Source organism: Echiichthys vipera, assembly GCF_963691815.1.
Source record: "Echiichthys vipera genome assembly, chromosome: 4".
In the NCBI taxonomy this organism is placed as follows: Eukaryota; Metazoa; Chordata; class Actinopteri; order Perciformes; family Trachinidae; genus Echiichthys; species Echiichthys vipera.
Window position 1 is genome coordinate 28271294 of NC_139829.1, and position 15045 is coordinate 28286338.

Here is a 15045-nt window from a genome sequence, read left to right on the forward strand (position 1 = left end):
GTTTTACCTAAAGGCAGCTGGTGTTTGGTTTTTCATTTTCTCGAAGAGCACACACACACACACACACACACACACACACACACACACACACACACACACGAGTGGAGATATTTACTCAATACTGATTGAGGCTCACTAGATAGTAAAAGTAAAACAGGGTCAGTCTCTCCGGGGGTCTTGCACACGTTTTGTTAACCTCCTTTTGTCTGTAATTGAACCTTGGTCCTAAAAATAATTTTTTCCATTACCTCCACAGAGGAGGTTATGTTTTTCGTTCGGTTTGTTTGTTTGTCTGTGTGTCAGCAGGATTATGGAAAAACTACCGGCCCTATACTCGTGAAATTTGACAGAAGGGTGTTGCATGGGCCAAATAATCACATTACATACTTCATTTTGGAGCGGATCCATATCATGAGGCGGGGATGTGCCCTTGTATTAATCACAATAGATCAGGCTCCGTATAAACGCTGAAGGACTAAACCTGACTCCACAAACTAAAAAAAAAATATATATATATATATATGGTGGCTTCAGGCCTAATACTCAGAGAAACTCACAGAAATACCCAGAGGGTCCGTGTGGTAAAATATAACATCTTTGTTCAAAATGTTTAATAACAAGCATGGCAACAAACATGGCATAAGAACAATGCATGTTTAGAAAAATATATCTGCAAATGTATTTTTCAGAATACACGATACGTTCACTTGACCTCTACTCGATATTAAACATTTACAATTCAAAAGTAATAGCTTCACTATAGAGTCACGGTAGAAAACATCACGTTCAGTTTCCTCTAAATAATGTTCGCTTCAGGATCAACTTACACCAGGAGAAACAACCTGAGGTGTCCTTAATATGAACTGGTATAGGTCTAGTTTTTAATTGACGATATTTCACCAATGTGACAGAATAACACTCCTCCCATCCCCCTCCCCGTCCCACTTATTCACAATAGCTTTTTACTTCCTAGACAATAAAATAAGTGAAAGTACTACATCGACAACCTACAACCACTCAGATTCTTACCTAAAATACACAGTAATGAAACCTAAGAACCTTTATTTCTCCTCTAATGTATTGATACTTGGTTGTTTTAAGAGAGTTGGCTACTGTGTCATATATAAAATAGGCTTAGTATACAAAGCAGATGGTGTTTTGGGCTTCCCCAAAACATCACCAGTACCCAGTAGAGATGATACAGGAGTCGAACTAGGTGCAACCTCTTATTTTACTTCAAAACTCAAAAATGATGCCCAAAACAAGAAAAGTAATGCTGATTAATTGAGTTTGAGTAAAAGAGGTTTTGGAATGGAGTCGTTTTCCATGTTTGAGTAAACTCAAGTGTTTGACGTGTCTGCATAGTTAAAACACTGCTTGAGTCTTCAATGAAGGCACCTTTGTATTGTGGATCCGTCAGAGTGTCTTTGAGGCGACTGTCCAGACTGAGAGGAGCACAGAAGGTCCTGAATGCACCGTCAGTATCCTGCTGGATAGCCTCCTTTCCTGGGGTCGGATTCGGCACAGAGAAGCTCTCCCTGCCGCACCACCGCCTGGACCACGGAGTCTGGAGTCGGCAGCAGCTGTGTTACATGGTTCTTCTGGACCAGACCCTCCAGAACACTCTGCCATGGTATTATCATCGCACACACAAAAACACATGGAGTTGTTTGCAGGAGTTTATGGTGTTATCGGCCCATAATAAAGAGTACACTATGAAAATCAACTTGCATGTTGAAAATATTAATCATAGCATGTGCCTGGAGTGTGACTTTAAACAACAGATAAGCTTAAGTGTCAAGTCTTGTGCAAGTTGATTTTCATAATGAAATCAATGCCCCCCCCCCCCCCCCCCCAGGGTAGCACATCAGTCAAAAAAACGCATAGTATAATTTGTAAATTACTGTAAGTTTGTAGTCAAATGAGTATGCAGTACCTGTTTAATCATATCATATCAATGGTTAGCCATATCATATATTCCAGATGTTGTTTTGCGTCATACGTCTCAACGTGTGACCCACCTTTTCAAAGCCCTGCTCCACTACTGTCATATTTGGGTTGAGCTGATTGTGAACTCGTGGCTCTGTCACAGCTTTCTTTAGGTCGTAGTTGAAGAATAAGGAGTTCAGGATGACCTGTTTTAGCAAGAAGAATAAGTGACTTAGTGTGTGCAAGTGTGTGTGCATGATGGAGACGATGGGTGTGGATGAATCAGACTTACTAAGGCAGTGGCTGTGGTGATTTTGGTGCCCCCGGATGCTCCTACAACCATTTTCACTTTGTTCTCTTTGTCAAAGATGATAGTAGGACACATGGAAGACAGCGGCCTTTTGCCTGCAACACATAAACATAATGTGGCTACAACTGCTTAAAGGGAAACTACCTATTTTAATCCAGTTCTGTGTCATGGTAATGTGGGCAGTGTGTTCAGATGAACAGTGTTTGGCTTCTCTCTGAGGCAGAACAGATCATTGTTCCGCGGGACTTCCACGACAGAGAGAAGCCAAACACTGTTCATCACACTGCCCACATTGCCACGACACAGACCCGGATTAAAATCATCATAATATCGCTTGAATGGATAAATCTTTACTTTTTACCGTGTGGTTTAATGGTCCACATGCAGCATTTGTAACATTAATGCCACATTAGTATTTAAAATGACTGTAGACAAAGAACAGCAGTGAGCCACTGGGGGAGGTTGAAAATGAGCGTAGTGCTTTAAAACGGAGGATGCTGTTAGTGAGCTAAGGCTATCAGAGGTTCTGGCATTGACAAATGCAGGAACAAGTAAAAGGCTGGTGAAACCATGACATCTGTGTCATCCTCACTAGAGGAAGGGACAACCTCTATGTGACTGTGAAAAAAAGGGGCTTCATTTAGAAAAACACTGCTTTCCATCAACACAGACGTGGACAAAGGTCATGACCTAAACTGGAGGTTGGAGTAATACAAGTGTGATAACTGCGTCCAGCCACACCTGGTTGAATGAAATTGTTTGGTGAAGGAGGGATTCCAAACCCGTTGGTCATGTGCGGAGAGCTGAAGTCGTCCATTTCGTCATTGAAAATGATTCCAGTCGATCGAGACATGACTTTGGAACCAAAGCTGGGGAAATAAAACAGCTTTTTAATGAGTTATTGATACAAAGTCATGGATAACAATCAGCAGTGATCTGTCTGCCTCAGGAAATGTTCTTTTCTTAAAGAGCAACTTGCAGGTTAGAGACCACTGGTAATCAATGTGTAGGAAAATGATGTAGAAACTATAATTCAAACAAATTATTCATAAATAGACATAAAAACGATATCTGGAGTCATTTTTGTTGAGAAATCTTACTTCCGCATCAAAAAAAGTACCAATCGGATGTGACGTAGGAGAAGGGAGTCAAACAATTATTAGCATGTATAACAATACTAGTTTTGATGCAGAGGAGACTGAAATTGTGTCCTCTTATGCGTACAATGGTTCACAGCCATATACTTTTGAGCCGGACAGGCGTCCAAGACACCAGGAGCAGGCCAGAATCAGGAGAAATAACGGCCATAGGAGAGAAATTGACATATGGTGTGAGGAGAACTGGGCAGTTGTCCTGGTGAGTGACTTAGCTCACGTTAGCTAACGCCGTTCTCCTCACAACATTGTAAAGCTTACAGTTATACACCAGGCTATAACTAGCCTAGTATTGGTAGTATGGTACTGGCAGGGGTATTGACTTACCCATAACATAGGTTAATGCGCAGGTATGCACTTGTATCAGCCGTGGCCCTATCTCCATCTGTGTCGCCTAATATAACGTTGACGGAAAGACAATTTTTGTTCAACTTTTATGAAAGCTTTAGTTCTTACTATAGATTGATGGTGCTGGTGGCCGCCACAGCGCTTCCATCCTCAGCTATGACCGACAGGTGAGCCGTCCCGTGGTTGTCTGGGACAAAATATTCTGGCTCGTAGTAGCTGTCTGGGTGGGTGGTGTCGTCTGTTATTTTACTCCTTATGCCATCAGCAAAGTAGTCTGAGGTCATGTTTAGGAGGAGCTGAGGAGAGCCAAACAAGTCACTTCCTGACAGTTTGTTATGAAAATCATGAATGGTAAACAATACAGAGAAGACTACTGTGGTCATACTGAGACCAATGAAGCTAGAAAGCTCAAAAATAAAGGTAAAAAACAGAAGAAGAAGAACATGAAGCTTACATCAGTAATATTGAGATAACGTGGGTCCCCGAGTCTGCTCCTCTTGGCATAAGCGAAACGAAAAGCCTCTACGATTCGATGGTATGTCAGAGTCTTTTTCTCTGCTGTTGACACACTTGTGTCTGTGAAGTTGTACCCTGCAAAATATCCACAGGAAAAACATGTCTGCCGTACATGAAGACTCCCATTCTCGTGTAATGAGTCTTCTCCATCACCGGGCTAAAAAGCCATTTCAGTCGGCAGCAGTTCATTAAACTGTCAGCTCTAAATTCAAACAACACAAACCCAATCAGCAGCATGAATGTAGGAAAATCTTCCTTCAGATTAATTGATGCACACATTAAATGTAATCCCTCATTTGAAATTAATGATGCCACTTTTTTATTTAAAGCATGACTAAAGATTCTGGGCCTGAACAGATGGGTTGTTGATGGTGAATTAAATTTAGCGGGCACGACTGAGTCGCAGCTCGGCTCCTGCTTCCAAAACAGGCAGAGAAACCTTCCAGGGACGACCTGGGGAAACCTGACATCCTTTCTTCTACATGGCTGCGCATGCACTTGGCCAGGCTGCTCACCATCCACTATGTTGAGTATGAGTGCCAGCACAGGGCCACTGGAGGGGGCGTCGGGGACATGCATGGTGTATTCCCCGACGTTTAGCTTCAGAGGGTTCTCATTCAGCACAGGTTGGTACTCCAACAAATCATCCTGGGTGATGATGCCGCCTGGAAGGAGCACAGAAGTGTCAGAGTGAATTTAAAAGGAGGAATAATGCTCAAATGAATGGTTGACAGGTATTTCCATAAAGTCTGTGTGTGTAGTGTATTCACTATCTCTAAAGAGAACAATGAAGAAGAAAACAACATAGGACCTGCCGCCTGGATGTCCTCCACGATGCTCCGTGCCATTGACCCGTTATAAAAGACATCCGGCCCTTCTTCTGCTATTCTTTGGTACGTGTCGGCCAGCCTTGGAAATCTAATAATATCGTTTTCCTTCAGTATGTTTTTTTGAGAATCACAAAACACCTCACTGGAAGATGATAAAAGAAAAAGTAGACAAACAGTTAAATATAAGACTTGTCTTTCTCAATAGAGCCACTACTAATGTAACTTAAACATTTCTTGTTTTGGCGGCCTCCAAACTGACACAGTGGTAGTGTCAAAAAGCTACTGCGGCCGACAGCAATGCACCTCTGAGTGATCTGAGTGCGGGAGTTGAATGTGAACATTGATACATGGTGGTTAACTAAAGGAGAAGCTACCATGGGTGTATTAAGAGACATGGATGTGGGATCTCCACTCAATCTTGCTGCTCATTTGTTGCAGTGGCCACATCCTCTGCAGCACTGAGAGCAATTTTCATTTAAATGAACGGCCGCCATCTAGAAATCCAGTATCCACTTCTTGTAATACATCCATGGGAGCTATAGCGAGAAGAGCTTTAGCCTAGCTTGGCATACAGACTGGGAATGGAGAAAATGGTTAGCTAGCACAGTAATGGTAAAGAAAGGCGTCCAACTAAAACCCCATTTCCCAAAAAAATTGGGGTGCTGTGTAAAATATAACTAAAAACATAATGTGATGATTTGCAAATCATTGAAACCCCATAGTCATGACCGAAAGAACGAGGTTGCGGGTACAAGCGGCCGAAATGGGTTTTCTCAGGAGGGTGGCTGGAGTCTCCCTTAGAGACAGGGGGAGAAGTTCAGCATCCGTGAGGAACTCTGAGTAGAGCCGCTGCTCCTTTGCGTTGAAAGGAGCCAGTTGAGGTGGTTCAGGATCATCTAGTAAGGATGCCCCCTGGGCGCCTCCCTAGGGAGGTCTTCCAGGCACGTCCAGCTGGGAGGAGGCCTTGGGGAAGACCCAGGACCAGGTGGAGAGATTATATCTACACACTGGCCTGGGAACGCCTCGGGATCCCCCAGTTAGAGCTGGTTAATGTGGCCCAGGAGAGGGAAGTGTGGCGTCCCCTACTAGAGCTTACCTATCCCCGGATAAGCGGTTGAAGATGAGATGAGATGAGATGAAACCACATATGTGATTGAAAATTGCATTAAGACAACATTTCAAATGTTGAAACCGAAAAATGTAATGATATCCTCATTCACAAAAAAAGTTGAAGCTGGGTCATGTTTACCACTCTGTTACATCGCCTCTTCTGTTAACAACACTCTGTTTGGGAACTGAGAAGACAGATTGCTGTCATTTTGAAAGAAGAATGGTTTCCCATTCATGCGTGATGTAGGTTTTAGCTGCTCAACAGTTCAGAGTCTCCTTTGTTGAGTCTGCACTGCAGAGAGGCCAGTTCAGCACCAGGACTCTTTTACTACAGAGCGATGCTGTTGTAATACGTGCAGAATGTAGGTTGGCATTGACTTGTTGCAATAAATAAGGCCTTCCCTGAAAAAGTCTACTTGGCAGCATGTGTTTTTCCAAACCCTGTGTATATGGTTCATCATTAATGATGCCCTCATGCGCAGGTTACCCATGCCATGTGCACTAATGCACCCCCATACCATCACAGATGCTGACTTTTGAACTGTGCGCTGATAACAAGCTGGATGGTTCCTTTCCACTTTAGCCCAGAGGAAGCAGCGTCCATGATTCTTTTCTTTTTTTTAAATCCAATTTTGACTCGTCAGACCACAGGACAGTTTTCCATTTTGCCTCAGTCCAACATAAATGAGCTGGGGCCCAGAGAAGGCTGTGGTGTTTCAGGATATGGTTTATTCACGGTTTTACTCTTTGCATGGTAGAGGATCAACTGTCATTTGTGGATGCAGTGATGAACTGTGATCACAGAAGATGTTTTTTTTTCCATGCACTGATGTCAACTACAGAATCGTGTCTGTTTTAATGAAGATCAGGTTTTCAGCCTTGTCCCTTGTGTACAGAGATTTCTTCAGATACTCTGAATTGTTTAATGATAGTATGGACTGTAGGTAATGAAATCCCCAAATCCTTTGCTATTTCCCCTTGAGAAACATTATTCTTAAACTGTTGTGGTGACCCCTCCCCATCGTTACTTCAGAAAGTCTCCGCCTCTCTGGATGCTGTTTTTATACCCAATCATGTTGCTAACCTGTTGCCAGGTAACCTAATTAACTGTGAGATGATCCACCAGGTGTTTCTTTCTATTAGCATTTCAAAAGACTTTTCCAGTCTTTTGTTGCCACTGTCCCAAATGTTTTAAACATGTTGCATCATCCATCATATCTAATTTTTTCAACAACATTTTTCAGTTTTCAGTCTCTCTTCTCCTTCTGCTATCTCCGCTATCGGGCTTAGCAGACGATTGTGATTGGTTTTAAGAAATACAAACAAGCCAGAGCATTTTTCCCCTATCCCTGAATGATAAGCCGGTGTAGTCAGACCATATGCGGAGATATGTGGTCGTGCTATGCTAAGCTAAGTTTATCATCTCATGCCTGTGGGGTCATATCTTGGGTTATTCAACCAAAGCCAAACAATTTCTGGAGTTGTCATCATAAATATTTGAACACATTTCTGTACTTTATACAAGCCACAAAATCAGAGTTAGTGAAGACACTGTAGCCAACCTTAACTGGTATTTTAACCCTCACCACATGTTGGCGTCTCTTTGAATCGAATCTCTGCTCTTGAAGATGGCATGAGCCAAAGCTTTTCCTATGGGAAAGCCATCTCGAGCCAAGGCGATGCTGGGCTCAAACAGGTCCTTCCATGGCAGCCTGCCATGCCTCTTATGGGCCATCTCGTAACCACGGATCTCCCCAGGAATGGCTATGGACAATCCACCTGTCGTGCAGAAACAGAAATACCACGGTTTAGAATTTCACAAGCTCTGTCTTTCTGTCCACTGTCTAGTTGGAGGAGCAGCATTATAAGAAAGCACTGTGAGACAGATTTGGTATTTTATTCTTACATAACCAGCAGCAGGTGCAAGGGAAGGGATTTTAAGGATGATGGAACATTTGAGAGGTGCTGAGTGGATAGATTTGAGACTAGAATATTTATCCTCTCTAAATCCACCTCTGGCTCTAATACAACATTAAAGTACAGCTACAGGAGCTACAACAATGTATCATAACACAACAGTAAGCTCTGCACTGAGTGAATCTTTTCCTCCTCTGCCTGAGAAATACTCCAGAAGCTCGAGGCGAGTACCTGTGCGAGAAAGCTTGGTGTTGTTGCCAAACATGTCTTCGGTGGCGTTCATGGGCGCCGTCTCCCTCGCATCGATGGTTTCCACCTTCCCTGTTGAGCAGAAAGTGAGGGTAGATTGCACATTGTGTTTTTTCTCAGTTAACTTTTGTGAGAAAGTGTAACTAATGATGCACACTCGCCTGTGGAAGCGTCATAGATGACAAAGAAGAGCCCTCCTCCGATGCCCATGCTGTGAGCGTTCAAAAGGCCGACACATAGCAGGGCAGCGATAGAAGCATCCACGGCAGAACCGTTTTTCTTCAAAATATCCCTTAAAACAGAAGGAGACACTTAGTAGAAGCTGGCCTCGCATATGCACATGAAGAAACAGACAATATTTCTCTGGAAAACGAAAGTCTGAGAGCGTCAGAGTCTTCTTACCTCCCCACTTCTGAACACTTTCCAGCATCAGCAGCCACAGCAGCCTTTGAGTAGAAGTGGTCCGAGGGGGGAGGCGTGTTTTTCTTCCCCAAGCCCATGAACACCCCCAGGAACAGGCTCACTGCAGCCACCAGAAGGACCACCAGACCAGCAATCAGGGACTTCCCAACCATTTTCCTGCCCAGGACAATTAACAAACCTCAGACAGAATCCTTCATCTCAAAAACAGGTGTCTTCTTCTCTAGACATCACCTATCATTGTTAGAGCTGCAGCCAAACGTTTACAAGAACAGAGAGCAGAAGGTTCACTCACCTTCAGTGTAGGTGGAAAATATATGACAAGAGAAAAGAAGGGAGTTGGCAGTTGAGCTGACTGTCAGCCGTAATGATAAGGTTCGTCTGTTTACTATGACCTGCTTCACTCATCGGCGATGATGTGAACATGACGTGTCATCTTAGCACAAGTTGCTAATAAGCATGTGCTTCATTTGTACTTGTTTTTGAAAGTTACATGCAGACTAATAGGCACATCGAGTGAGAAAATATAGAGAGAAAGATGTGGGTCAGAGGGCCTCGGTCATGAACACTTTCCTCTGTAACGACTTTATCTGAGAGCTCTTGGAAACATTAGCGATGAAGTGATGAGGTTTGAAATTCTTGCACATTAAATTCCTTTCTTTAATAGGCAGTTTTAATAATAATGGATGCCCTCACCTTGGAGGGGAACTCTTTAGTTTTTCTTTCTAGTCCTCTACAACCTTCCATTTCACCCTGATATCTGTCTGCCAGGCTCTGCCGACGTGAAGGTGAGAGTGATCTGTTTACAGGTGCCAGCAGCAGCATTCATCCTTGACTCGGGGCTCTACGTGATCGGCTCAGCCGGCAGCATTGCCATGCTTAGCAGCCGTGTCACAGTCTATTTGGCTTATTCTGCAAGCGTCCACAGAGCGATTGAGATGCCTGAGCCTTCGCCTAGCAGCTCAGGTCCAAGCTGGCAGTCTCAGTGACAGGAGCTTCTCAATAGCAGATACCTTTCTGTGGAATAGCTCAGCTAATCCAGCGTGCACTCTTGTTGCAGGGACACACTGATAAAGCACTGTCAGAGGAGCCTGTGGGCTGCTGTTGTTGTTGTTGATGCAGTGATTGTGTCTAAATCTAATCACTACAATCCTGTTTTGGATCTTCCAGGTTCAGAGCTGCTCCAAAGAAGGGAGTTTATCCAATGGACAGAGCGGATTTATCTCTAAAGACGACAATTACATATCTGTTTGTTGCAGATTACAAAATCGTCACTGTCACTTCATGGGGGGTTGTTTTCTGAAATATCAGCTGGAATATTTTTATCTCTCAGCTAGAGGCCTATAGGCTTCATTTGACTTGACATGACTTTGATGTGAGGGGTATAGTCCTGCCCATCAGGTCTCCCTCCAAGTGTTTTCACACAAACCAAAAGGTTTGTCCATGCCTATATAGTCCACAGTGAGTCAAATCACACACTGCTGTTGTTCCCGCGTGACAGGTGAAACGCAGTTAGCAGTAACACTTATAACAAAGAGGTTGCACGATGGGAAAAGGTGGCGATGGGGTGTTTTATGGGTGGCTGCAATCCTTCATGACAGGGAGTCATACACAGACTCTGTTGTGTGAAATTCTGCTTCTTCTTTTGTTAGCAGTGATGGACAAACGTGTTTTTAAATGCATGTGGTTGGCTGGATGATGAAAGAAGTTCCCAATTGTTTTTTTCTTGTGATCCCTTTAAATGAAAGTGGTTACACGTGCAGTGGTGTTTAGATTATAATTTTTTTAATTGAAAATATTTCTGAGGGATGTTTTCCCATTTGACAGTCGACGGTCAAGAGGTGACAACAAAGAAGGGATGAGATGCAACAAAGGTCCCTGACCAGACTCGTATCAGGGATGTAGTGGTTAATGGAGAGTGACTTAAACCCTAACCCTGAGATACAGGGACACCCCAACTGTGTCAGTGTTTTGTTGTTTCCAGTTGCTGCAGGATTCATGTGCTATCTCGTTGATTGCATTTCCATTGTTGTCATTTCAGTATCTCACTGCCCTATGTTAGTTATTGTTAACCTGTCACTTAATTGGTTTTAGAACATCTTGGTAAATGACTGCAGTTGACACTTAGCTTGGCACATTTACAGATTAATGTGTGTTGTCCTCACGAATAAAGAAAATGAGAAAATCCATCTTGTTTATCCTCAAACTTGTTTTTTTTAATTTGAGAGACATCATGAATTATTCAGTGCTTTAGAGTAAAAAAGCGAAGTTCAACAGTGTTTTTCTGTTCCCCTGTCCTGTAGAGACATATTTTAAAAATAATGGTCAAATCTGAAGCAGCAGAGGCAGAGATATTCTGACCTGAGTCCCCAGTTTGGGTCAAGCTCTAAAAAACTTCGATCATACAATTCCCATAATGCAATTACTAATGCCTTTAATGAGACCATCTTTGCCTCCTACTGTAAATGCTCACGTCGTTCAAACACGAAACTTGCAGTTTGTAACGCAGGTTCTCTGTAAAAAAGTTTCCGTTATGACTTCTTAATAGGACTAATTGTTAAATATTCCTAATATTCAGCACATCAATTGAACGTCATCGGAGATGTCCTCTACTCTTGGGTGGGGTGGGATTTAACAGTGATCACGTGGTGCCACCAGCACGCCACATCATCAGTTGTTTGCCCCAAACAAACTGAGTAGGGCTCCTAATGAGATGTAAACCGAATATAATCCGTAACAATTGTGCACCCCCTTAATCATCACACAAACCCTCAGACTCCCTTACACTCTATTAACATTAAGGGTTTAACAGTCCCATATTATGCTCATTTTCAGGATCATACTTGTATTTTGGGTTTCTACTAAAGCACGATTACATGTTTTAATGTTCATAAACCACATTATTTTTCACATATGTATCCGTCTGAATATTACTGTATTCACTCTCTGTCGTGCGTGCTCAGTTTTAGCGCCTGTCACTTCTCCTCCTGAAAAATCCAATTTTGCTCTGATTGGTCAGTGTTTCCGAATCTTGCGCATCGGCGTTTTCTGTGTTTCTGCACCATCGTTGCAGCCGAGGAATGACTGCAACAGCACGGTAGCAAAACTTTCTACCTTTATTTAGTATAGTTGTGACATCCCAACGGTACAAAAAGGCACAGTTTCTGACAGGCTGTATGCATTTCTCTGTGGATTGAGCGTTTTGATACTTTCACAGTGTTTATATAGCACCTCAACGAGCTTTATGATAAAAAAAAATACATGTTATCTCACTTTTTACAATATTAACATTTGGTTATCGCAGTGATTTTATAGAACTGATGGTACCATAAGAGGCTTTGGATGAAATTTCATATCTTTGAAGGGCCAACGTGAAAAAGTGATGTTTAGCATATGTTAATGTTATGTTAATGTTATTCCATCAGCATTGCTTGGAGAGTCAAAGCTCTGGCAAAACAAATTAGTAGCAAGAGGATGATACATTCAATTAAGGGTGCCAGACACTCATAATTAATTTTTAGGAAAATATGCAGAATGATGGGTCCAGGGAGGATATAATGCAGCCTGGGGAGACTCACCCTGCTCCACTAAACATGGGTATACCTGAATAATTACTGAGAAGAAGGTCAAAGTCCCTCAATGATGGGACAAACGAAACAAGTGTACCCCAGTATTAAAGCGTAATTCTGGTGTAACATCATCTCGGGGTCTTTTTTTGGCAAATTTAGTCATCAATAAGTCAGTTTTTCATGTATGAACGATTAATGGAGAAATTCCGGAGAGTGGCTACAACAGTGGCCGTCTGTTAGCTAACACTGATTAGCTCTGGGCAGCACGATGAAGGCATTGAAACATATTTTTTTTAACCACTAATACTGATCGAAATAACACCAAACCTCTGCAGTAGCATGGTAAGATTCCTCACACATAAACCGAAGCACCAACAACGTAGTTAGTGAACCTGGAGTTTATTAAAGAGTGTTTTAAAGACTTACCCACTGGCCGGTGCCAGCTCGTCTCGTAGTAAAGTCCATTCAGGTCGATTTGCAATTTCAAGCCAATAGGAAGGAGTCCATTGGTGCTTTGTTTAATGTGTAGGGACTCTTATCATGCTACTGCAGAGGTTTGGTGTTATCATGAGGAGTATTAGTGGTTAAAAAAGACATTTTAACGCCATCACCGTACTGCCCCGAGCTACTCAGTGTTTGACACGTCTGGCTGTTAGAGACGCTACCGGATTTCTCCGTTTATCGTTCATACACGGAAAAAATTGTCTCGATGGCTTATTTTATGACCGAATTTGCCGAAAAAGACCCTGGGATGATTTTACACTGGAATTACGCTTTAACTTTCCCCAAGTGCAGGTGTGGAGGGTGCTATGAGATCTGAAACTGAGAGCTGTCTCTCGTGTAGCTGGATGCACAGAAGGGCCCCTATCTATGACCCTTTAGAGCCCCTGGACCAAGATGCTGATTCATGACAGAAACACACTCTGGGACATGGATGTTGTTCAAAGAATGACAATGACTCAGTGGAGTTGTGACAGGTGCAAACAGGATTTGACAGCTCTGGCTGACAACAGGACTGCCAAAAGAGAAACTCATATTTGTGCAGGGCCCATGGCAAAGCACATATTTGGGCGAATGGAGAAAAAAAGAGGAACTTTCACTGACTCTGAAGGATAGCCTTTAACAATGTTCCTAAAATGGGGGTACGCGTAACTTTAGTGGTACTTTGGAGTACTGCAGCGGGTACATGAGATTTGTTTTAATTGTTAAAGGTTAAATAAGTAGAATCTATATTAAAAGCAATTTTTTTTTAAATACTACACTCACAGGGTATTTTGAGGTGTACAGAATGAACGTATTGCTTTTTCCATTAAAAAAATATATTTAGTCTGAATTAATATTTAACATTTTTTTGATGGGTTTGACAACGACTTTCTGTCACGTTCTGTTTACATTGTACCAGCCAATAGCAGCCGGGATTGCGGGTTGCCAGGGTTGTCTGTTGTTAGGTGCAGCTACTGTAGGCTGGCACTGGGTGAAAGTTTGCCAATTCTGCAGCTGCTTATTCGTCACAACAGCTGAGTGACCGGAGACGGACAAAAAAAACAGAGTCAATATAGGCAGCATATAGGCACGCCGAAATGGATACGTTTCTCCTTGATCGGTAAGCTAACTTTCATGTTTACTTAGCTGTTGCGGCTGACAGTAACTGTCAGTCAAACTGCAATGCTTGTTTTTATGGTGCGATTTACCGGAGGGGACGGGTTCAAACAGACTCCGGTCTCTTGTAGGCGACTGGGCCGGGTCTGACCAACCTGGCAACCTGAGTGATGGAATTATTTTCTGTTGTTGCGACTACGATCTTGAGACACTAGATGGCCGTGTTCTGCTCATTCTTCGTATTCAACCTTTAATTTACAAAATATTAGCCATGCATGACACCTAGAAAAATTAGAGTATAATAAGTTCAATAAAAAAGGAAAATGTAAGTTTGATAAACCCCATTTCATATTCCGCATAACTGCCGTAAACTGTCAAGTGTGGCAACAAACGCGATTTTTGGTTAAATGTAGCAGTAGCAAGTGTTTTTGCATTTTCAGTGTTTTTCAAGGTTGTTTAGTAAATCAGGACACTGATGGTGCCTCTTTATTAAAGCTTTTTTTTCTACCAAAACTGTTTTTTTTTAAATGGTCAGGAGGTAATTGGTGTATAATGTGTGTAATATTGGTGGGGAAAATATTTCAAAGGGGGTCAATTATTGAATATATTATATATAACATGATTTCTGCACAATTTTGGGCCTGAAGTATGGATGTTAGGATTGATTTGGATAATAATGATTAAATGGCAAACTAGTAAACCATAATCCATCATCGGTGTGCCAAATCTTCATTTGTTGGGATAACAAACTAACTTTGAAGACTGTTTTATCCTAAATTTTTGGGTTGTTACTGCACTTAGGCTGTGTAGATTAGTCAACATCTTTCTCTCAAGACTCCAACACAAGCTGAAACGTCAGAGTTTTCATTTGTAGTTATGTTCGGAGGACTTCGGCATGGTTTATCAGATGCGCATTGGTCGCATGGTTGCCTAAAAACAACACTGGCATCCCTTCTTCCATCCCCCCTGTAGCTGCTTGTTGTAGCAGAGGGGGATTTCAAGCCTGGGAGGAGAGAGACGCGTAGCGGGCACCAGATGCTGTGATTGGTCAGACGCTCCACGTTGCTCAAATCTAAACAGCAGCGTAAAGTCGA

The 15045-nt window shown here is 42.5% G+C and overlaps 1 protein-coding gene across 1 annotated transcript; it reads right to left on the reverse strand.

Annotated features, from left to right (window-relative positions):
* Nucleotides 1–1478: 1478 nt before the first annotated feature.
* On the reverse strand, nucleotides 1479–8941 carry ggt1a (gamma-glutamyltransferase 1a; the record flags this gene model as incomplete). The annotated part of the gene is made up of 12 exons (XM_083913200.1): nucleotides 8766–8941; nucleotides 8519–8655; nucleotides 8346–8435; nucleotides 7784–7976; nucleotides 5069–5229; nucleotides 4773–4922; nucleotides 4196–4332; nucleotides 3850–4037; nucleotides 2981–3108; nucleotides 2222–2334; nucleotides 2022–2135; nucleotides 1479–1625 (listed from the first exon to the last, which is right to left on the reverse strand). Exons 1-12 carry the CDS (start codon nucleotides 8936–8938, stop codon nucleotides 1479–1481), a joined length of 1731 nt encoding a protein of 576 aa, XP_083769326.1. The 5' UTR covers nucleotides 8939–8941.
* Between the last annotated feature and the right edge of the window lie 6104 nt (nucleotides 8942–15045).